This window comes from Palaemon carinicauda, chromosome 21 (assembly GCF_036898095.1).
Source record: "Palaemon carinicauda isolate YSFRI2023 chromosome 21, ASM3689809v2, whole genome shotgun sequence".
Lineage (NCBI taxonomy): Eukaryota > Metazoa > Arthropoda > Malacostraca > Decapoda > Palaemonidae > Palaemon > Palaemon carinicauda.
In genome coordinates, this window is record NC_090745.1 from 126,394,378 (window position 1) to 126,418,672 (window position 24,295).

A 24,295-nucleotide genomic window follows, 5' to 3' on the forward strand; every position below is an offset into this window, starting at 1 on the left:
CTATGGTAAGCAACTCTTCAAGAAGGACACTCCAAAATCAAACCATTGTTCTCTAGTCTTGGGTAGTGCCATGGTCTTCCACTGTCTTGGGTTAGAGTTCTCTTGCTTGAGGGTACACTCTGGTACACTAATCTATCTTATTTCTCTTCCTCTTATTTTGTTAGTTTTTATAGTTTATATATGAGAGGTCTAGTTTGGTGTTGTTACTTTTCGTAAAATATTTGGTTTTTCCTTGTTTCCTTTCCTCACTAGGCTATTTTCCCTGTTGGAGCCCCTGGGCTTATAGCATCCTGTTTTACCAACTAGGGTTATAGCTTATCAAATAATAATAATAATAATAATAATAATAATAATACATTACCAGCTAACAAACGCTGCACCTTATTTCATTCACAATTCTTTCTTTTTTTGCCACAATTTGTTCCATTCTACTTTCTGTCTCCTGATATCTTTCTTCATTCCATTTATAAAATATTATATAGCTATAGGGACAATTCAATTGAATTAGACTCATATTTACATCATAATTCAGAATATGTACATACAAATACGTTCACAGGCGCCCACAGACTCACACACACACACACACACATATATATATATATATATATATATATATATATATATATATATGTGTGTGTGTGTGTGTGTGTTTGTGTGTGTGTGTGTTTGTATATATACATAGATAAACGTTCATATATATGTTTATGTATGTGTTTTTTTACAACTAGCTAAGGGATATTGAAAACCAAATATATAATACTACTCACTATTAAGAAAATAGTGATTTTTTATTTAATGAAACTCTTGATCTGTATAAATGCAAATATATAGCTTATGTAGAGCAGATTCATGATAAATTTTTTATCACTGATAGTTGTTTTTTCCAAATAATTAAAAGCTTTATAACAAATAATAATTAGTGAGAGAATATAACAAAAAAAAAAGTAGGTAAAAACGTGGATACAATTGTTTCATATGAGTAATGATGAGATGCTATTGCAAGAAAAGGCTGCAGAAACATTGGGAATTCAGGATGAGTTGTGATTTTTTTAGAGTTAAAAGATGGAAAACTGCTTGACTGGCTGATGGTGATGCCCCCTCTCCGGGCTTCTCACTGGCGCTTGTAGATACGCTTGGCAACCACTCCGTCACACTCGCAGGTCTGTAGGAGCAGAGATATGGCAAAGTTATGGAGAGTTCGTTGGCAGATTTCTTTAGACTAAACGTAGAAGAGGCAACCTCTATAAGGCAAAGAAACAAGGCTAAGTCATAGAGGGTTTATTGGTAGAGAAACATGCCTATGTCATGGAAAATATATTGGCAAACTTTCTTAGACTAGTCGTAGAAGAGGCAACCTCTACAAGGCAAAGAAATATGGCTAAGTGATGGAAAATTTAAAGGCAGACTTTCTTACACTAAACGTAGAAGAGGTAACCTCTACAAGGCAAAGATTCATGGCTAAGTCATGGGAAATTTATTGGCAGACTTTCATAGTCTCCGTAGAAGAGGCAACCTATACCAGGCAAAGAAATATGGCTAAGTGATGGAAAATTTATTGGCAGACTTTCTTTCACGAAACATAGAAGAGACTACCTCTACTGGTCAAAGGGATATGGCTAAGTCATATAGGGTTTATTGGCAGATTTTTTTAGATTAAACATAAAAGAGACAACCTCTACGGGGCAAAGAAATATGGCTATGTCATAGAGGGTTTATTGGCAGATTTTCTTAGATTAAACATAGAAGAGACAATCTCTTCAAGTCAAAGAAATATGGCTATGTCATAGAGGGTTTATTGGCAGATTTTCTAAAGACTATACGTACTGTAGAAGAGACATCCATCATGAGGCTCAATACTAGACAGTATTCTAGAAGTTTTATTCCAGCTGTTACCAAGTTGTGGAATGATCTTCCTAATCGGGGTAGTTGAATCAGTAGAGCTTCAAAAGTTCAAAGTTGGAGCAAATATTTCTATGTTGACCAGGCTGACATGAGTCTTTTTATAGTTTATATATGACATATCTGTTTTTGACGTTGTTAATAGTTTATATAGGACATATCTGTTTTGACATTGTTACTGTTTTAGAATGATTCATTTTTAACTTGTTCTCATCATTTATTTATTTCCTTATTTCCTTTCCTCACTGGGCTATTTTTCCCTATTGGAGCCTTTGGGCTTATAGCATCTTGCTTTTCCAACTAGGGCTGTAGCTTGGCTAGTAATAATAATAATAATAATAAATGATCCATTTTAGCGTTATCTGGAAAGCTAACTTTTCATTGTCACAACATACAGACAAAGGACAGACAACGGGAGTTTCAAAGTATCTATAAAATCACCGGTCACAGAATATGGAGACAGATAAGACAAACGTATTTTGAAGCGTCGGAGATTATACTACTTTTCCACTTATAATCCTGATAGCAGCGTCTGGAGGTCAATGCCATTAATGGGACTTTGTAGAGGTTATCAGAGACTCAAGTCAAATTAGACAGGGGGAACAAAGATGATAGATAAGAACAATTCGAGTGGTACTTGAAAAAAAATAATATTTGTAGAGTAGGTAAAGATAACTATCGATTGTGAAGCGCAAACATATCCACAAACACTGATAAGATTCCCCCATACAAATTCATTTATAACTGTATTTTTAGGACCAGACTTGAGCGAACAAATGAGACTTTTCATTATATTAAACCTGTTTTTATCATGATGAAAATTACTCTTCTTTCTTCTAATCCTTTAAATTCCCTTATTCTTAAGAACATTGGTGCTACTCCAGTTACTCTTAAGATTGATTAAAATTTTAGTAGATGAAGGTAAAATTCCATATTTAGATTGTATGGTTTTTATCTACATAGTTATCAAAGAACAAATACTTCATTAGTAACATCCAACTTAATACAAGGAATTTTTTTTTCAACAAATCTTTGTTAGATATGGCCACCTATCCAAATCAGTTTTCATCATCATCATCATCATCTCCTCCTATGCCTAATGACGCAAAGGGCCTCGGTTAGATTTCCCCAGTCGTCTCTATCTTGAGCTTTTAATTCAATACTTCTCCATTCATCATCTACCTCGCGCTTCATAGTCCTCAGCCATGTAGGCCTGGGTCTTCCAACTCTTCTAGTGCCTTGTGGAGCCCAGCTGAACGTTTGGTGAACTAATATCTCTTGGGGAGTGCGAAGAGCGTACCCAAACCATCTCCATCTACCCCTCATCGTGATCTCATCCACATATGACACTCGAGTAATCTCTCTTATAGTTTCATTTCTAATCCTGTCCTGTCATTCAACTCTCAATATCCTTCTGAGGGCTTTGTTCTCAAATCTACTAAATCTATTGGAGATTGCATTATTATTATTATTATTATTATTATTATTATTATTATTATTATTATTATTAGCAGCTAAGCTACAAACCTAGTCGGAAGAGTAGGATGCTATAAGCCTAAGGGCTTCAACAGGGAAAATAGCCCAATGAGGAAAGGGAATATGGAAATAGGATAACTATATAAACTATCTTAAGAACAGTAACAACGTTAAAATACATTCGTCCTATAAACAATATGAGGAGATTCTTCTGTCAACCTGCAGGTTTGAACTTCTGAAGTTCCACCGATTCAAAACTGCCGGATAAGGAAGATCATATTAAGACTTGAGTTTTCCGCAAATCATTATTATTATTATTATTATTAGTAGTAGTAGTAGTAGTAGTAGTAGTAGTAGTAGTAGTAGTAGTAGTAGTAGTATCATTGTTCTTATTATTATTATTACTTGCCAAGGTACAATCCTAGTTAGAAAAGCAGGATGCTATAGTTAACAAAATAAGATGAAGATATATAGATAGAATAGTGTGCCCGAATGTACCCTCAAGCAATAGAACGCTAGCCCAAGACCGTGAAAGACCATGGTACAGAGACTATGGCACTAGAGAACAATGGTTTTATTTTGGAGTGTCCTTCTCCTAGAAGAGCTCTATGGAAATTGCTGCCTTCATTGTCAGCTGTCTTTACCATCCAATTTCTTTTAAATTTGGCTCTCCTTAGTGCTAGTGCTCCGACACTGTTAAAAATCCGTAATATCATTCTGAAATTCTCCGTAAAAATATACTGTTCTCAGCTGTATTTCAGTAAAATACAGGTGACCGTAATTTTTCCCATACTTTGTTATCATCTTTTACGGGTTGATGACCGTAATATCACAACTTCACGTCAATATATCCGTTTTTGAAATGGTAAATGCCTGGCAACAATTTTTTTTTTTACACAATGCATACTTAGAGCACCACAAATGGGAATCCATTTCAAATCGTAGAGTGAATGGTATATGATATCCTGACATTTTCACACCGTGATTTGATTTATATACAAAATTACATTGCGAGATGATGGTTACTCAGAAGTCCTCAGACGAATGTTTTCTCTGAATGAGAGATGATCACTGAGTAATGTTTAATTTACGTGAATTGGTTAGAAAACCGGAATTTTAGTCAATCAAACGGTGCTTGAATAGCATCACCATATTTTTAGTAAATAGCTTTTATTGATATCCGAGTATTCTTGATTGTACTTACTACATGAACTTATACATTTCGTAAAACTAAGACGGATATGGAGTCGATGTTAATTTCTTGATACACTCAGGCACACTTTTCTATCTTTTTCCGTATTTCATTTCCTCACTGGACTATTTTCCCCGTTGGAGCTCTAGGGCTTTTAGCATCCTGCTTTTACAACTAGGGATCTGTAGCTAATAATAACAATAATAATAATGATAAGCATCCTTGATATCTTATTGGTCTGTGCAGTGACAAAATCTATATCATATTATGCATGATTTTCTTGCTTCTTTCATCAAGAAAAATGTTTTAAGGCCTGGAAGAACTGGAAAACGTTTGCCTCTATTTTAAACATTTGCCATCTCTTCAATGCAACGTTTCCGGTAGACTAGATATTTGTTCTCCTTACCCCCAGGGTAGGACAGTCCCAGCCCAGGGAAGGCTGACGTAATGACATGCTCATGGATGACTCGGTACGGGTGCACTTGCTCAGGTCTTTTATCTTCTACACGGGTGATTAGTAAGTACAATTGTGTTATGTGCTTGTTTGCGGATGTCCCTATTCTTTACGTATTCTCCTATGTCCTCATACACCTAACAACACTGAGATTACCAAACAATTCTTCCTCGTTCAAAGGGTTAACTACAGCAATGTATTTGTTCAGTGGCTACTTTCCCCTTGGTAAGGGTAGAAGAGACTCTTTAGCTATGGTAAAAAGCTCTTCTAGGAGAAGGGCACTCCAAAATCGAAACCAATGTTCTCTAGTCTTGGATAGTGCCATAGTCTCTGTATCATGGTCTTCGACTGTCTTGGGTTAGAGTTCTCTTCCTTGAGGGTGCACTCGGACAGACTGTTCTATTTTTTTTCTCTTCTTGTTTTGTTAATTTTTTTATAGTATATATAGATATTTATTTTAATGTTGCTCTTCATAGAATATTTTATTTTTCTTTGTTTCCTTTCCTCACTGGGCTATTTTCCCTGTTGGAGCCCCTGGGCTTATATCGAATACCTGAATTTAAGTCTTCGATCTCCACTGCCCTCCTTTGAAAATTGCAGGCGAGAGAGAGAGAGAGAGAGAGAGAGAGAGAGAGAGAGAGAGAGAGAGAGAGAGAGAGAATTGAATAGAATCTAATCACTGCTCGTTAATGTCACTGAACTCTACACGATTCTCCGAAATCCTCAGAATCAACAGCAATTAATGGAGAGATGTTACATCCTCATTCACAGCCATTGCCTTTTAGCTTGGGGTCTCTTGTTGGACGTGAAAGGTAGTGAGTAATTATCCCCCCCCCCCCCCCCCCCCCGTGTAATGATAAGCCCCGTCGATAAGGAACCGGTATATTTTTATCTCAAGTGCCGGAACTGTGAACCGTATCAACCGGTTTCACCTCGGTTTGTATGTGAAAGTTTCGCGCCTTATGATGCATTAAAGCTCTATTTACCTCACTTTATATGTATTCTTTTCGCCTAAGGGTACATTCTGGCGCACTATTACAGCATGTCTCCTTATTTCCTCTCCTTACTGGACTATTTTCCCTGTTGGAGCCGTTGAGTTTATAGCTTGCTGCTTTTCCAACTAGGATTGTAGCTTAGCAAGTAGTAGTAATAATAATAATAATAATAATAATAATAATAATGATAATAATAGTAATAATAATAATAATAATAATAATAATAATAATAAGACATCTCTTGTGTATTCTTCACTCAGTAAAGTATAGTTCAAGACTCTGGATATGAATGCATGTAAGCTTGCCTTTGTCTTTCCAAAACATAGGACCACCCTCAGCCTTGCTGTCTATCTACCTCTACATGTAAAATAAGTTGAACGAGTTAGTCCCCCTGGAGAATGTCCAACACAGCAGACCATTGCTCACAAAAAGGGTGAAAAAGGTTAGACTTGTAAGAACTTAACATAATGTCTGACTAAGCAGGACATTGCTCACAACAAGGGTGAAAATGTTAGACTTGCAAGAACTTACCATAATGTCTGACTAAGCAGGACATTGCTTACAAAAAGGGTGAAAATGTTAGACTTGCAATAACTTAACATAATGTCTGACTAAACAGAATATTTCTCACAAAAAGGGTGAAAATGTTAGACTTGCAAGAAATTCCCATATTGTCTGACTAAGCAGGACATAGCTCACAAAAAGGGTGAAAATGTTAGACTTGTAAGAACTTAACATAATGTCTGACTAAGCAGGAAATTGCTCATAACAAGGGTGAAAATGTTAGAATTGCAAGAACTTACCACAATGTCTGACCAAGCAGGACATTGCTCACAAAAAAAGGTGAAAATGTTAGACTTGCAAGAACTTACCATAATCATCTGTGTATCAGTGAATTCCCTGGTGAATTTGGCGCTCTTTCCCTTGGTAGCGTTCTGGACCTGCAGCAGTTTGTTCCCGTCTTCGATGGTGAATTTGGTCTTCAATATGAAAGAGAAGACGAGATAGTCAAGCCCCGTAGTATGGGAAGTTGTACAAAGAACAACATTTCAGTTCAGTATTACCAATTGAATCTCGTTAAGCAGTGGGCACATGAAACTACTTATAATAAGAATAACAACAGAAGAATTTCGAGTTATGACTAATTCAAGCAAATCTCTCTCTCTCTCTCTCTCTCTCTCTCTCTCTCTCTCTCTCTCTCTCACCTTGCATTCCCTTCCATCGTAGGTGGTTTCTGAGAACTCTTCTCCCATTTTGAATTTGATTTCTGTTGAGTTCATGGCGGTCGTTGTCTTCACTTTCCACTCGCCGTTGTCGTTGATGATCTCGACTGTGGGTTTGGTCGTGGCGCCAAGTTTCCTCATCATTAGTCCAACTCCTGTGTTTACGATAACAAACACAGCAACGTTAATAATGATAAAAAGGGTAGTAGGACTATTCCAGACTCCAGTGGTAATAATCTAGTTGTAAAAGCAAATAGAATTTACAACAAACACAGCAACATTAATCATGATAAAAGTATTAGTAGGACTATTCCAGACTCCAGTGGTGATAATCTAGTTGTAAAAGCAATTAGAATTTATGATAACAAGCACAGCAACATTAATCATGATATAAACTGTTGGAGAAGTACTTCAGGCTCCGATGGTAGTAATCTAGTTTTAAAAAATGGAAATATAGAGTTAGGCCTATTTATCTCCTCTATAATGAGGACTACCACAAATGCTGACGATAATGAAAGGGGCTACCCCAAATTCACTTCTCCAGCCCATACTCAGAGGATACAAGAAAAGTTAAGTCTAATGAGTATCTTGGACGTATTAATATTTTGTACAACAAAAGAAAAATTTGAGATGAAATTCAGGTTATTTTTATTGGGTAAATTATTCTTCACCACTTTCTTTCGTTTAGAATTTGTTAAACAGTTTTCCATTATATAAATTTTACATCTGTTAGCGCTTCTCTTTTCGTTAAAAACTATTGGCAGAGCGATTTCTATCTTCCTTGGCTCATCTCTGGTTCATTGCTAATGTAATAATAGAGCGAATGTCCGGATATATATATAAATGTATATATATATATATATATATATATATATATATATATATATATATATATATATATATATATATATATATATATATATATATTTAAAATTCATACAATCTATATATATACGTATATATACATATATATACACACATATATATATATGTATATATATATATATATATATATATATATATATATATATATATATATATATATGTATACATACATACATACATACATTTCAGTTCACGCTCATTGACTGTCGCAGACATATAACTACTCGGTCTCTCGCTGTCCTTCAGGTAAAGGGAGAAGAAGTAGTCATACCCTGGTGAGAGGGGTAGTAGTTAGGAAAGGGGAGTGGTTGGTAAGGATTGAACCTGTGTATGTGCTTATCTAAATATTTAGCCGCCATTTTTCACGGGTCGCTTACACTAGTGTGTGAGTGTGTGTATATATATACTGTATATATATATATATATATATATATATATATATATATATATATATATATATATATATATATATATATACATATATATATATATGTGTGTGTGTGTGTGTGTGTGTGTGTGTGTGTGTATACAGAGAGTGAGAGAGAGAGAGAGAGAGAGAGAGAGAGAGAGAGAGAGAGAGAGAGAGAGAGAGAGAGAGAGAATCTCAGTTGTTACTCAGGTGATGCTGTGTCATTCGTGAACGCTGACCATAACGACGGAAAGAACTGTGAAGGAATGCACAAATCAGCAATTGTTCTCTCTCTCTCTCTCTCTCTCTCTCTCTCTCTCTCTCTCTCTCTCTCTCTCTCTCTCTCTCTCTCTCTCTCTCTCAGTGTCAGTTGACTAACCGTTTACTTTATTATTCTTTTAATTTTTTTTTGCATTGGTAATTCCAGTCATAGGAAGTTTGCTTGTTAACTATAATTGAACTTATTTTTTACTTTTTCTACATTATGCAGTACGTATGTTGTATAATGATAATAAAAACATAGAAGCTAATGATATTAACAGCAAATAGAATAATTTATTAATTGTTCCTCATCGTTTATTTATTTCCTTATTTCCTTTCCTCACTGGCTATTTTTCCCTTTTGGAGCCCTTGGGCTTATAGCATCTTGCTTTTCCAACTAGGGTTTTAGCTTGGCTAGTAATAATAATAATAATAATAATAATAATAATAAATAAATAAATAAATAAAGAAAATCGTATATAATTGAACTTATAATGATAATAGCACCCAATTAAGAAAAATTTATACATTTGAACTCATTTCCAAGTAAGTAAGAGACATCGTCTGTTATAGTGAGCACGCTCAAGCTAGATACAAAGATGACTCCTTATATACAGAACTGGGTAAGACTGACTCATCCATTGCACTGAAATACCCCTGACTTGGCATTGCACTCGAAATGACCTCTGGTGGTCCTGCAGTAATGGGTAATGTATTGAAGATCTCTTTTAATATTGTTACTGTCATAAGAATGTTATATTTTAATTGTTTGGTAATTGTCTTGTAGTTTATTTCTTTGTTTCCTTTCCTCCCTGGGATATTATTCCCTGTTGGAGCCCTTGGCCTTATAGAATCCTGCTTTTCCACCTAGGGGTGTAGCTTAACTTGTAATAATAATAGTAATAATAATAATAATAATAACAATAATAATAATAATCCAACAAACATGCATAGCTAATTATTTGATGATTAAATTTATCGTCATCAATGTGACAGAGATGTAATTAAGCATATAATGATGATATTTTTATGTTGATGACGTAATTTTATATCTTGAAAAGAGTAAATTACACAGAGGACTAAATGATTTTAAAGTATATCAACATTCTCCCGAGAACCTTTCCAAACTATTGGTATAATTGATGACTATTTAATTTTCAAAGTATATTTTTTTCAATTGAGACTTAATTTTTGCAGGAGCTGTCCAGATAGATATTTTCCATTATGCTATAATTCTTAGCACCTTGGACATTGGTTCCCAACATCAGTTGCTTTAAAAAGATGAAAATGATATTGTTATATTATTTAGCAAAAATATTCAGTTAAATAGGTGGATTTTCAAAAATTTATAGTTGCAAAAAATCCAGACTTATGTTTTTGATTCAGCTGAAAAGATACTGCTAATTTATGTTACGCTCAAAAGTTATGGATATTCTCTTAGCCTTTAAAATTACGTCATGAAAAATGGCATGCGCTATTGTACTCTACTTCTGAGGGTAAAGATGTACATACTTCTGTTCAACATAAAGAAAGCGAAACTCATTACTCCTTTAACAGTAAGTTAAACCACCGCTCAGATATATACCAAGTTTTGGGAGGATAAATACACATTCCTCGGGGTGAGTGTTCCTTACAGAATGTAAACAATCGTCCGGGGTTGATGTAAACACTGGGGGTGGTACTGTAGTACGGTTGCCATCCAGATTGCCCACATGGTAAATGTTGACTCTCTCTCTCTCTCTCTCTCTCTCTCTCTCTCTCTCTCTCTCTCTCTGTGTTAGTTTCTAGACTGAAATGTTTATTGTTACTCGTGATAATTGCATGTTTTACTTAATAATCTCTTCCGGATTTGTTAAAATAATGAACAGTGGAACACAATTTTATATATATATATATATATATATATATATATATATATATATATATATATATATATATATATATATATATAAAAGTGTTACACTATTCCTTATTTTAATGTGTGTGCATGTGTGTGTAACCAGCAGTCAGAATATGGAGAGGCGAAATTTAGACAGATATTTGGCGGTCAGATGATGGTGAGGTGGGGCTTGGGGATATATATATATATATATATATATATATATATATATATATATATATATATATATATATATATATATATATATATATAGTTGTGTGTGTGAATCAAATTTACTTCATGGCCTTATTGATAAAACCACAATTATGATTATATTTCAGATTGAAATGTCTTTTATGAAGAAATATCGGCTGGTCAGGATACCTTTTGGGGTTTGCAATAAAATCTGCATCCATTATGATGAATTACAGGTCTGTGTAGTATAGTTATAAAAGCAATTAGAACCTCGCAAATTGGGTATAACTGAAACGCTCCTGTTTATAACCGTACTTGAATAATAATCTTCGTCTCGTCTCGAATGTTCTCCGTAAACATGAGTTGAGGATTTTGGCCAAATCTAAACAAAACGTGATCCGAATATGACGAGGAACAAGATTCGTTCATTTCAGAATTGCTCGCTCACTTGTAATCTGTGAGTCGTCCGTCTACCCGGATATGAAGGCAAAAAAAGGCTTTCCTCATGGTATGATAAGCAAATACTGATATTATTGCGTTCGACCCATGAATTGAAAGAATTTACCACCCAAGACTATTAATCGATACTACCATATTTCTTCGTCTTCAAGTAATTCATTGAGTATTTATTCACATTATCTTTAACCAACTACAGTCGTTCGTCTCCTATATACAGTTGGACGCAGGAATTCTTGGTACACCTCGCTCTGAAGGAAAGCACCCTGTCACACCCATCAGCAGCCATTGCCTAGCCCTCCTTGGTCCTAGCTTGACTGGAGAGGGGCTTGAGCGCTGATCTTATAATATATATAGCCAGTCTCTTAGGCATTGTCCTGCTTGATATGGTAATGTCACAGTCGTTTAAACCTTCAAACCTTTAAATTCTTTATATATCAGTCGCGAATTAAGTCTGGCTCTGGTTGCTGTCAAGGAAAGAGTTCCACTGTGTATGGTTAGAGTTCTCTTGTTTGATGGTACACTCGGGCACACTATTCTATCTTATTTCTCTTTCTCATTTTTTTTAAGTTTTTATAGTTTATATATGAAAGATCTAATATTTCATTTTAATTGTTTATTACTTCTCTTATAGTTTATTTATGTCCTTATTTCCTTTCCTCACTGGGCTATTTTCCCCTATTGGAGCCCTTGGGTTTATAGCATCCTGATGTTCCAATTAGGGTTGTAGCTTACCTAATAATAATAATAATAATAATAATAATAATAATAATAATAATAATAGTGACAATAATAATAATAATAATAATAATAATAATAATATTATTATTAATAATAATAATAATAATAATAATAATAATAATAATAAAGATATAAGTACAAACGACCAAACAGATATTCACATTGATATCAGCCTCAAATTTTTTGTACTCTAGAAGCCGGTTGACTTATCATTAACCAAGAGACTTTGGTCCTCCATTAGCAAATGTTCAAGGGGGAACAGTCACACGATGAGAAATTATCTAATCAGGGATATGAAAATGAAGTAATGCGTCCTGAAGATAACTCATTATTAATCTACTTCATTATAAGTTGTTTCTCATTTCTGCAGTGGACAACTTTAGCCTTTATTATATTTGTAAAGTGGGGTTTATAATGATAGAAATGATAATAATATTATTATTATTATTATTATTATTATTATTATTATTATTATTATTATTATTATTATTAGCCAAGCTACAACCCTAGTTGGAAAAGCAAGATGCTATAAGCTCAAGGGCTCCAACAGGGGAAAGTAGCCCAGTGAGGAAAGGAAATAAGGAAACAAATAAATGATGAGAACTAATTAACAATAAATCATTCTACAATCAGTAAAAACTTCAAAACAGATATTATTATTATTATTATTATTATTATTATTATTATTATTATTATTACTAGCCAGGCTACAACCCTAGTTGGAAAAGCAAGATGATATAAGCCCAAAAGGCTCCAACAGGGAAAAATAGGCCAGTGAGGAAAGGAAATAAGTAAATCATTTGACAAACAGTAACAACGTCAAAACAGATATTATTATTATTATTATTATTATTATTATTATTATTATTATTATTATTATTATTATCATTTTCAACTAAATAAAGTATCCATACCATATGGAGAAATAAGAAATCTAAGTAAAGAAATTAAGAAATGAGTGAAGTAGTATATAATTAGTCAATGGTAATGCTTCTATACACGCATGCAAACCGAAATATACTAAAACACCTCATGCTAAAATCGCCCTAGTATGCTTCAGACGCCAATGTAATCACATCTTTCATCAACAGTTCATTATCATGCTGGCGTTGCTGTAGCGATAAGAGATTGATTTCAATATCTAACGATTTATTTCAAGCATCCGAACATCCATCTTATCTCAAAATGACGACCTTCAACGAAAGTGAATTCTTCTAAGAGCTTGATGGATCTTATAGCGATGCGTGACAGGAGGTGAATTTAGTCAATCAGTAGCAGCATTTGGCTGTATTTTCTGGTATGTTTAAATGTTGCTTCATTAAATCAGGTTAAGAAAACAAAGAAGAATTTACGGTGATTTAAATACTGCTTCATTAAATCAGATAAGGAGACAAAAGAATTTACGGAGATTTAAATACTGCTTCATTAAATCTGGATAAGACAACAAAGAAGAATTTATGGTGATTTAAATACTGCTACATTAAATCAGGATAAGACGACGAAGAAGAATCTACGGAGATTAAATACTGATTCATTAAATCAGGATAAGACGACGAAGAAGAATCTACGGAGATTAAATACTGATTCATTAAATTAGGATAAGACGACGAAGAAGAATTTGCGGAGATTTAAATACTGCTTCATTACGTCTGAATAAGACAACAATGAAAAATTTACGGAGATTTAAATACTGCTTTATTAAATCAGGATAAGACGACGAAGATATATTTACGAAGATTTGAATACTCCTTTATTAAATCAGGATAATTCGACGAAGTTATGTTTGCGGAGATTTAAATGTTGCTTCGTTGAATCAGGATAAGACAACAAAGAAGAATTTACAGAGATTTAAATACAGCTTCTTTAAATCAGGATAAGACGACGAAAATATATTTACGGAAATATGTAAAGCATTCATCACGGGATGCACACAAGAGTTCAACCCCGAGAGAACATTGTGTCGCCATGAAGGTACGACCCCTATGTTGCTATGTCCTAACCTCTCGTATCTAGTCCTCCCTTTGACCCGAAACGTTGAGTGGGTCTCTAATCATAGTGTACCGAAAAGTACCTGTAAATCGTGTGGGTAAAACCCAAGACAATGGGACGATGGTGGCGAATCTCTAGAATTAGGCAAAGTAGATTTGGATGCGGGTAACTTGAGAGCCTTTTAAGATGAGCCAATGTATAAAGTACATTTGATGATGCTTAGGTATGGGTTGTCTATGGTTGGGAGATTCTTTGTTCCTTTCTTGTTCTTTTCATTCCAAGACTGGCTATGCTCCCTTAACTTTATTTAAACTGATATGGAGACTGTGGTATTGAATTTTTGGAATTATTTTCTTGGAAAGCATTTTAAGGTATTATTATTGCTGTTGTTGTTACCATTATTATTATTATTATTATTGTTGTTGTTGTTGTTGTTGTTGTTGTTGTTGTTGTTGTTGTTGTTATTTTTATCATTATTATAATTAGTCAGTCTGTAACCCTACTTAGAAATCAAAAGGCTTGTACACTGTTAAAAAAAGCGTAATTTTAATTGAAAATTTTCCGTATTTCAGTAAAATACAGGTGATCGTAATTTCACACTACTTTATCATCTTTTACGGGCTGGTAACCGTAAAATCACTCTGTTACCTCAAAATATCCGTTTTTATAACGGTAAATTTCCGGCAACATTTATTCCAGATTTTTTTTGTATTTTTTTTTTTTTTTTTTTTGCCAGTGTAGCCTAAGAGCCACAACAGGAAAAACATATTAGTGCAGAAGAAAAATGAATAAGTAAATAATATTCCACGGTTAAATCATAAACGAACATATATAGACCTTAGACGAAATGCTGTGCAAGTAATCTTCATAAAAGATTAACTCGATGTCTATATATATACTCTCTGTGTTTGTGTGTGTGTATATATATATATATATATATATATATATATATATATATATATGTATATATATATATGTATATATATATATATATATATTGTTCACCAAACTTTTATCTGGGCTCCACAAGGCACTAGAAGAGTTGGAAGACCCGGGCCTACATGGCTGAGGACATTGAAGCGTGAAGTAGATGATTAGTGGAGAAGTGTTGATTTAAGAGCTCAAGATACAGACGAGTAGCTAAATCCAACCGAGGCCATTTGCATCAATAGGCATAGGAGGTGATGATGATGATTATATATACATACATATATATATATATATATATATATATATATATATATATATATATATATATATATATATATATGAAGCTGTTTAGTTTAAACGAGTAAATATATATCACTAAGTTACTTAAAATTGATTAACAATAAATATATTGTGAAGGTAAAATATTAAAATCGGGCTTAAATATTGTTAAAATATTCTATAAAACTAGCTTTTATGAATAAGAAATTCCTTGAAGGTTTTCGCCCATTTTAGTTACTTGGTTCCATATGCATATTTACATAATTTTCCGGATTTTTATAAAAGTTTTATTAATTTAATCTTTCGGTCGCTTCAATGCCACACGCCTGCTCGGGATTTCAACTATATTTGGCAAGTCTCAGTATGCCATTTCTATCACCAATTTTAACCTACACTTATTATTTACGAGAGAGAGAGAGAGAGAGAGAGAGAGAGAGAGAGAGAGAGAGAGAGAGAGAGAGAGAGAGAGAGAGAGAGAGAGAGCATCACACAACAAAGAAACAAAAATAGAAAAGATCCAGAAACAAAAATATGTCCGCTAAATTATTTGCAAAAAATATTTCGAGCTTTAACAAAAACGTCTCATAACTTTTCTGATGGCAAAACCTTCACAAATCACTTTCACTAGACAAACAAAGTTCACTAAACTTACAGTATAACCTTTCTCTGCCTTCAAAGCTAAACATCCAAGCTTTTTCTGCATTCACAGCTAAACATATAAGCTTTAGCTAAATTCAAAGCTAAACATACAAGCTTCCTCTGCGTTCAAAGCTAAACATATATGCTTTTTCTGCGTTCAAAGCTGTCTATACAAGCTTTAGCTATGTTCAAAGCTAAACATACAAGCTTTCTCTGCATTCAAAGCTATCCATACAAACTTTCAATGGAGTTCAAAGCTAAACATATACGCTTTCGTTGTGTTTGAAGCTAAACATACAAGATTTCACTGTATAGAAAGCTAAACATACAAGATTTCACTGTATAGAAAGCTAAACATACTAGTTTTTGTTGCGTTCAAAGCTATTTCCATCAATAAAAAAAAAGTTCAAGGAGCCTTCACGCAGCAAACATATGACAGTTCAGTTTTGATCAATTTTGAGAAACAAATATTTTGGGGAAATCATGATGTTATATAAATGTGGTGATGACAGTAACTTTTACTGATTCAAAAAAAAAAAAAAAAAACAAGAAAAAAAAAACAAGGATTTTAGGAAATCATGATGACATCTAATACTAGGAATGAGAGTAACTTTTACCGATTGCGAAACACAAGAAAATTATTTCGGAAGTCATGGAGACAATTCTAATAATGATGGTAACGAGCGACTGTAGGAAAATGTATTTCATAAGTTAGAAAAAAATTTTAGGAAAATTTGTGGCTAAACTTTTCATTAAATCAAGCTTTATGAGGTAGTGAATAACTGAAATTATTATTATTATTATTATTATTATTATTATTATTATTATTATTATTATTACTACTACTACTACTAGCCAAGCTATATCCCTAGTTAGGAAAGCAAGATGCTATAAACCCAAGGGATCCAACAGGGAAAAATAGCCCAGTGAGGAAAGGAGACAAGGAAATAAGTAAACGATATAAGAGGTAATGAAAAGTTAAAATAAAATATTTTTAAAAACATTAGCAACATTAAAACAATTAATTCATATATAGACTATAAAAACAATAAATACAGTTTATGTAGTTTTGTTGAGCTATGCAATGGTTTATGTTGAAATTTATAATAATTATGGCATAGAATGATCAAGTTATCGCTCTTAAATCATTATTGATATCATTTGTGAATCTCAAGGAGTTTATATTTACAAAGGGCACCTGATGTAATATTGCCTTGCACAGCATAATGTTTGATTTGTTTTTAATGTTGAAGTAGGTCCTCTGTTTAGATAATCCATGGCCAAGAGAATATAGAGAAAAATTTTCGTATCGCGGTATTATAAAATTCAATTTTGTGACCATAGGACGATTATAAACAAAAATCACATTTTAAATGCACACGTTCAATTCGTCGTAAAAAAAGAAAACATAAAAAAACATAAAAGGAAAAAAACATGAAGTAATAAAGTTTATAGTTATCACAAACTTGTTAATATAAGTGATAATTTCTATATGCATAATGCAGTTCGCTAAAATATCTTAAAAAAAAAAAAAAAAGAAACACGTCAAAAGTCTTACCAAGAACCTTCATGAACTCATCGAAGTTTTCGGATGAATCCAGGTTGTACTTTCCTTCGATGGACATGTTGACAACGAATCTATGAACGGTCGGACCAAACGGAGAGAGAGAGAGCGCGAGCTAGTTTGCACAGCGTAAGTCAGCGGCCGAGTGAGCTGCAGGAGGCTCGGCTTGTGCCTTTTATTCGTCCACTTCTGATAAGCTGCTGGCTTATCTTCTAGACACATTAAAGTGTTTATAAAGTTTCTCCGTCTCATTTATTTGAATTCTGGTCAGGTTGCCGAAATTCCTTTATACATCCGTGTATGTTTGAACCATGTGGAGTATATTGGGCAAATCTTTCGTATGTTAACTGTGATACAGGAGAGTGCTCATTTTGTAAATTTAGAAAATCAAAAACACACACACATGTATATATATATGTATATATATGTGTGTGTGTGTGTATTTATATATATATATATATATATATATATATATATATATATATATATATATATATACATAGATATATATATATTATATATATATATATTATATATATAGATAGATAGATAGACAGATAGAGAGATAGATAGATAGATATGTGTATTTAGTAGCTCAGACAATTGAAAGCTGTTCTCCTTAATATTAACAAGCAAATAACCCATATAAATCATCTCATCCTTAATTTCAAACTACTGAAAAGTAGGTCATTATTATTATTATTATTATTATTATTATTATTATTATTATTATTATTATTATTACTAGCTAAACAACAACTCTAATTCGAAAAGCAGAGTGCTATAAGGCCAAGGGCTTCAACAGGGAAAATAGCTACAACCATAGGCTAGCAACAAGGGAAATAGCCCAGTGAGGAAAGGAAATAAAGGAAATAAATAAACTATATATGGCAAGTAATGCATAAAATATTGAAATATTATAAGATCAGTAACATCGTTAAAATACTGTTGATCTGTCATATATAAACTATGAAGGGAGACTTATGTCAACCAAAAAAAAAAAAAAAAAAAAATTCCTGCAAGTTCGAACTTCTGAATTTACCTTTTAAGGTTTCTAAGGTCGCTCATGAATAACAGAGGCAAGGGACAGTGACGTTGCCCTATTAAGCAGGACAATGCCCTAGAGACTGACCATATTACATATGATCAGTGCCCAAGCCCGCTCTCCACACAAGCTAGGACCAAGGAAGGCCAGACAGTGGCTGTTGATGACTCAGCAGATAGACCTATAGGCTTCCCCAAAACCCCCATCCTTAGCTCATGAGGACGGTAAGGTTGCAGCGACCAAAGGAACTAACGAGCTTTTGCGTGACTCGAACCCCAGTATGGCAAACACCAGGTAAGGACGCTACCACCAGGCCACCACAACCTTTGGGTCAAACAGTTTCTTTGAAGGTTTTAACTTTTGGTTTGTAATGATCACCATTCCAGTCATATTCGCAACTCCATAGCAAATAATTTTCTTCATTTATGTTGCTTTCTGTAACATTTACTTTCTGCGAGGAAGTCGCTGTCCTTATCAGCATCAATGAACAAGCTACACTTCATATGTATTTTTTCCACTTAGTCTTTTTTATTTATCGCCACTATTAATTGAATAATGCATCATCAGCACTTATCCAACATCCCAACCAACTCTTTATTAATATCTATTTCATTCTTCCCTTATACAGTGAATCTACCTCTTACACTTCTTAACTTAGTGTAAATCGAATTTGCGTAAGCTGTTTTCGCGATTAACATCCATTCATCATTGTATTTCTATCATTTATATCCCTTCATGTGATGTGATCACAAATAAACACACATATGTATGCTTTCTTTTCCTTACAAAGTTCTTTCCTTTAATTGTCACAGAGAGACGGACAGATTTTTCACTGTAAAAACCGCATCAACATACCCGCTAAAGAGATTCAGCAGTCACACTACTTCAGCATCTCTACTAATCCCAGTTCTCCGTTTTCTCCCCAAGACCATGCCATCCTCAATCATGTTTATCCATCCTTCAAGCTAGTTCATATCCCTTTCCAATCCTGCTATAAAAAGTATCAAGCAGCCAAGGAGACTTAAGTAGCTTTGCCATGGACCTACTTGAACATATCCCATAGCATTAACTTTTATTTATTTCGTACATTAGATTATATATATATATATATATATATATATATATATATATATATATATATATACATATATATATATATATATATGTGTGTGTGTGTGTGTGTGTACGTGTGTGTATGTACATACTCACAACTCCATATTTGCATATACCAGAATACATTCTAGGTTCATACACGAACGCGTATCTACTGTACAAACTCATATATTCTAAAATAAATATATGAATTGCCAAATGCGGAAATATCGTGAAGTAATTTGCTTTTGAACAGAAACATTATATTTTCTCCCAGTTCTTCTCGTTACTGCTTTTTAAATGTACTCTGTATGCTATCTCAAGAACAAAGAATGTCGAAACTGAGGAACAGTAAGATCAGCATTGTTTTCTCGGGGTAGGTCCGTGTTATTGCTCACATGATTCTTTGTCTGTCTGTATGATTATTTATCCTCAACCCGGCTCTCTCTCTCTCTCTCTCTCTCTCTCTCTCCTCTCTCTCTCTCCTCTCTCTCTCTCTCTCTCTCTCTCTCTCTCTCTCTATATATATATATATATATATATATATATATATATGGAATCGAAAAGATACAGCACTCGAACGCCACTCATTGGGGGTAATTTCTTTACATACAAAATAGCAAATACGTGGAACAGACTTCCAGCGAATTTAGTAAACAATAACACGGTCAACAAGTTCAAGAATAAGTTAGACAAAATCATAAAAATTCTCGAATCGTTCAAACCAAGTCACTCTACCCAAGAGCGAATAGAGTCTCCCCGGGTGGATTAAAAAAAGTCTTTGAGACATCCAAAATCCTTATAACTCCTTGTAACTCTCTCTCTCTCTCTCTCTCTCTCTCTCTCTCTCTCTCTCTCTCTCTCTCTCTCTCTCTCTCTCTCTCCTCCTTCCTCCGTTCTTGATATTATTCAGTGTCAGCTGACACCTGACCAAGAAAAAGAACGCAATTAATGCCGAAGAGTGACTTCTCTTAAGAATGTATTTATCATCGGAGAAGCAAGTAAACCACATTCTTATTCCCATCATTTCAACAATCGTCACAACCAGATAGGAAAATCTATAATAAACTGATTAAAACCTATCTTTCTTTTACAAGTTTAAAGGTTTAAAGGCTACTCATGAATGGCAGAGGCATTACCCTATTAAGCAGGACAATGCCCTAGAGACTGACCATATATACATATGATCAGCGACCAAGCCCCTTCTCCATCCATGCTGGGACCAGGAAAGGCCTGGCAATGGCTGCTGATGACTTAGCAGATATACCTATAGGCTCCCCCAAACCTCCATCTTTAGCTCACATGGATGGTGAGGTTGCAACGACCACAGGAACTAACGAGTTTGAGCGGTACTCGAACCCCATGCGTTCACCAGTCAGGGACGTAACCATATCGGCCAGAACTTACAGTATTTCTGCGAAATAGAAATATAGTTCTTCAAAATTCTATTGCAGTTGTCTTAGTTAGATTATTTTGGTTATTATAGTGACATTAAGAGATTCATCATTATTTGGACAAATGTTCGTGTCTTCGTCCTACTTGTTTTTTTCATGATTAATGGCAGATATTAGTGCCATAGCCTCTGTACCATGGTCTTCCGCTGTCTTGAGTTAGAGTTCTCTTGCTTTAGGATACACTCAGGCACAATATTCTATCTTATTTCTCTTCCTCTTGTCTTGTTATTTTTTTATAATTTATTTAGAAAATATCTATTTTAATGTTTTTTTCTATTCTTAAAATATTTTATTTTTCCTTGTTTCCTTTCCTCAATGGGCTATTTTCCCTGTTGGAGCCCCTGGGCTTATAGCATCCAGCTTTTCCAACAAGGGTTGTAGTTTAGAAAGTAATAATAATAATAATAATAATAATAATAAAATCATCATCAGGGAATGAGGCTTTGAAAAGAAACACTATGTAGACTACTAAGGTCTTTTATCAGAATGTTTGAAGTTAGGGTTACTAGTAGTAAAGCCACTAAAACTCTCAACTCTTAGAGATACTGTTAAAAAACGGGATTTTAATCGGAAATTCTTTGTAAAATTATACTGTTCTCAGTAAAATACAGGCAACCGTAATTTTACCATACTTTGTTCTTATATTTTACGGGTTGGTGACCGTAATATCACTCCTTTGCGTCAATATCTCCGTTTTTAAACTGAAAAAATCCTTGAATAAATGTTGCCAAACATTTACCGCTTTTTAATGCAAATTTTTAACAGTGTAAATACATAGACAGATCTCCCATACCTAATTTCTATGAAAATTAATATTTTAATTAACTAGAAACGGGTAAAGACTTGTCCACATGATTGAGTATGCCCGACAGGCAAACAGTGATACCAGGCCACAGTAGTTAGTGAAAATGAGGGTTGATGACGTCAGAAGCAGGAAAACTAAAGTCAGGGATCTGGCAACACTGTATGATGCCAGATCCCTGTCTGTGGTTTTCCCGCTTTTAACGTCATTAACCCTCATTCTTACTAACTATTGTGGTTTGGTATCACTGTTTGCCCGTCGGGCATACTCAATCATGTAGACAGGGCTTCAGGTACACCTGTACCCGAATAATAGCAGATACCCAGAAGTAACCTTTCCATTACTTCTGGTTCTTCTATTTATTACAATACTTCATTATTTCACACATAAAACTTTGATGGTTCAAGTAACTATTTATTTCAATATCATCTATGTATATTTTTGTGTATTGGGAGTTAAATGGCAGGACAGGATTAGAAATGAAACTATAATAGAGATTACTCGAGTTCCATATGTGGATGAGATGATGATGAGGGGTAGATGGAGATGGTTTGGGTATGCTCTTTGCACTCCCCAAGAGAGATTATTTCGCCAAATTTTCAGCTGGGCTCCACAATGTACTAGAAGAGTTGGAAGACCCAGGCCTACATGGCTGAGTACTATGAAGCGTAAAGTAGGAGATGATGAATGGAGAAGTATTGAATGAAAAGCTCAAGATGAGACGACTGGCGAAATCTAACCGTAGATGTAGATTATATTTTTTTATACTCGGCAACATTGGTTTTCCCCGAGAGCGCTCCATTGTCCCATCCTTGCTATTCTAGTGCCTCTGGAAGATAGCTAATCTAACAAAGTACTTAATTATTTATCGAAGAATGTCTTTTTTTTTTCTGTGTGTGTGTGTTTGTGTGTGTGTAATATCTGATTTCCCTATCTTTTTTGAGGCCCTCTGTGTCAATAGGCGTAGGAGGAGATGATGATGATGTTTTTTAGGTTAGTGATATCTTTTTTTCATGGCTTATGATGACTCGGATAAAACGCATCCTTGGAATTTTTTGATACACAAAGCATTACGGTTTTTGTCAAAATTTGTTTCCGGGTTTGTGGTAAGTTTGGAGATAAGACGAATTACAAATTTTATTAATGTAAATATATCATGAAGTATGTACAATATTTTTAATTGCAGAAATTATAAATCTATATTTCGTAATAAAAGAAAAAAATGACTAATGGTTTCTTTATATAAACGGCCATTGAAAATGCTGTTTGAAAATTTATAGAAATATTAAGGTAACCAATCGGCAAATAATTGATTGGCATAAAAAACAAGATATCAAAAGTACATTATGTGATAAGGCTTACGATAAAAGCGAGTTCAAATGCCAATCTAAAAACAACAGAGGCCTATTGGGGACCCCAGAGATATGTAGTTGTAGTGGATGATTAAAATATGGTGTCGTTATCTGATAAAGATGAGTTGTCGATTATTGTTTGACTGTAACTCCGAATTTGGTTACTGTGTGTTATTCTGAAGTATTAAATACAATTTGTTCTTTGAGCAGCAAGTAACCCGTTTAATTAAAGTAAATTAAACGAGTTATGTTGAGGACTATGAAGCGTGAAGTAGATGATGAATGGAGAAGTATTGATTTAAAAGCTCAAGATAGAGATGACTGGCAAAATCTAACCGAGGCCCTTTGCGTCAATAGGCGTATGAGGAATATATATATATATATATATATATATGTGTGTGTGTGTGTGTGTGTATATATACTGTATATATACACATATATATACATATATATACACACATACACATATATATATATATATACATATATATATATATATATATATATATATATATATAGAAAAGCCTCCATAGATAATCAAAAGGGAAATGTTATAATTCTTCAGTCATTATATTTTTGTGTAATAGTAATTATTTGTCATTAATTTTGGACGTTGGCCTATAAACAGGTATGCGTGTTATTACACGAAAAATATTATTATTATTATTATTATTATTATTATTATTATTATTATTATTATTATTATTATAATTATTAATATTATTACTACCTACGCTACAACCTTAGTTGAAAAGGCAGGATGCCATATGCCCAAGGGCTCCAAATGTTCTCATTTACAAATAGAACAAGAAAATTATGTATTTCTTGGGCCCTTGGACATGACTGTTTTAATCTTACATTGTATTACCCAATAAATGAATCACTCTACATTTATATCGTATCGATCACCCTCGTAGTCGGTCGGTGTGGCAACCGAGCTTTGTGTCTTGAACTTTGATTATCATTAGGTGGGCCACGTACCTCGTGTGGTAGTGGATAAGGTATGTTTTCTTATCTGGACATGAGATGTTGTTGACCTACGGTACATATATCTGGATAAAATGAATTGCTCTCTCTCTCT

The 24,295-nt window shown here is 33.8% G+C and overlaps 1 protein-coding gene across 1 annotated transcript; it reads right to left on the reverse strand.

Annotated features, from left to right (window-relative positions):
- Window positions 1-755: 755 nt before the first annotated feature.
- On the reverse strand, window positions 756-17,627 carry LOC137615480 (fatty acid-binding protein-like). The gene is made up of 4 exons (XM_068345394.1): window positions 17,464-17,627; window positions 7,225-7,397; window positions 6,892-6,999; window positions 756-1,165 (listed from the first exon to the last, which is right to left on the reverse strand). The coding sequence occupies exons 1-4, from the start codon at window positions 17,528-17,530 to the stop codon at window positions 1,115-1,117; spliced, it is 399 nt and encodes a 132-aa protein (XP_068201495.1). The 5' UTR covers window positions 17,531-17,627; the 3' UTR covers window positions 756-1,114.
- Window positions 17,628-24,295: the final 6,668 nt, after the last annotated feature.

What these genes read in the sequence shown, in the direction of transcription:
- LOC137615480 (XM_068345394.1), bottom strand. Translation starts at nt 17,530, where the DNA reads ATGTCCATCGAAGGAAAGTACAACCTGGATTCATCCGAAAACTTCGAT. An exon ending in TGAGTTCATGAAGGTTCTTG is followed by an intron (nt 7,398 to 17,463) that starts GTAAGACTTTTG and finishes TCGTAAACACAG; the next exon opens with GAGTTGGACTAATGATGAGG. An exon ending in CTGATACACAGATGATTATG is followed by an intron (nt 1,166 to 6,891) that starts GTAAGTTCTTGC and finishes CTGCTCCTACAG; the next exon opens with ACCTGCGAGTGTGACGGAGT.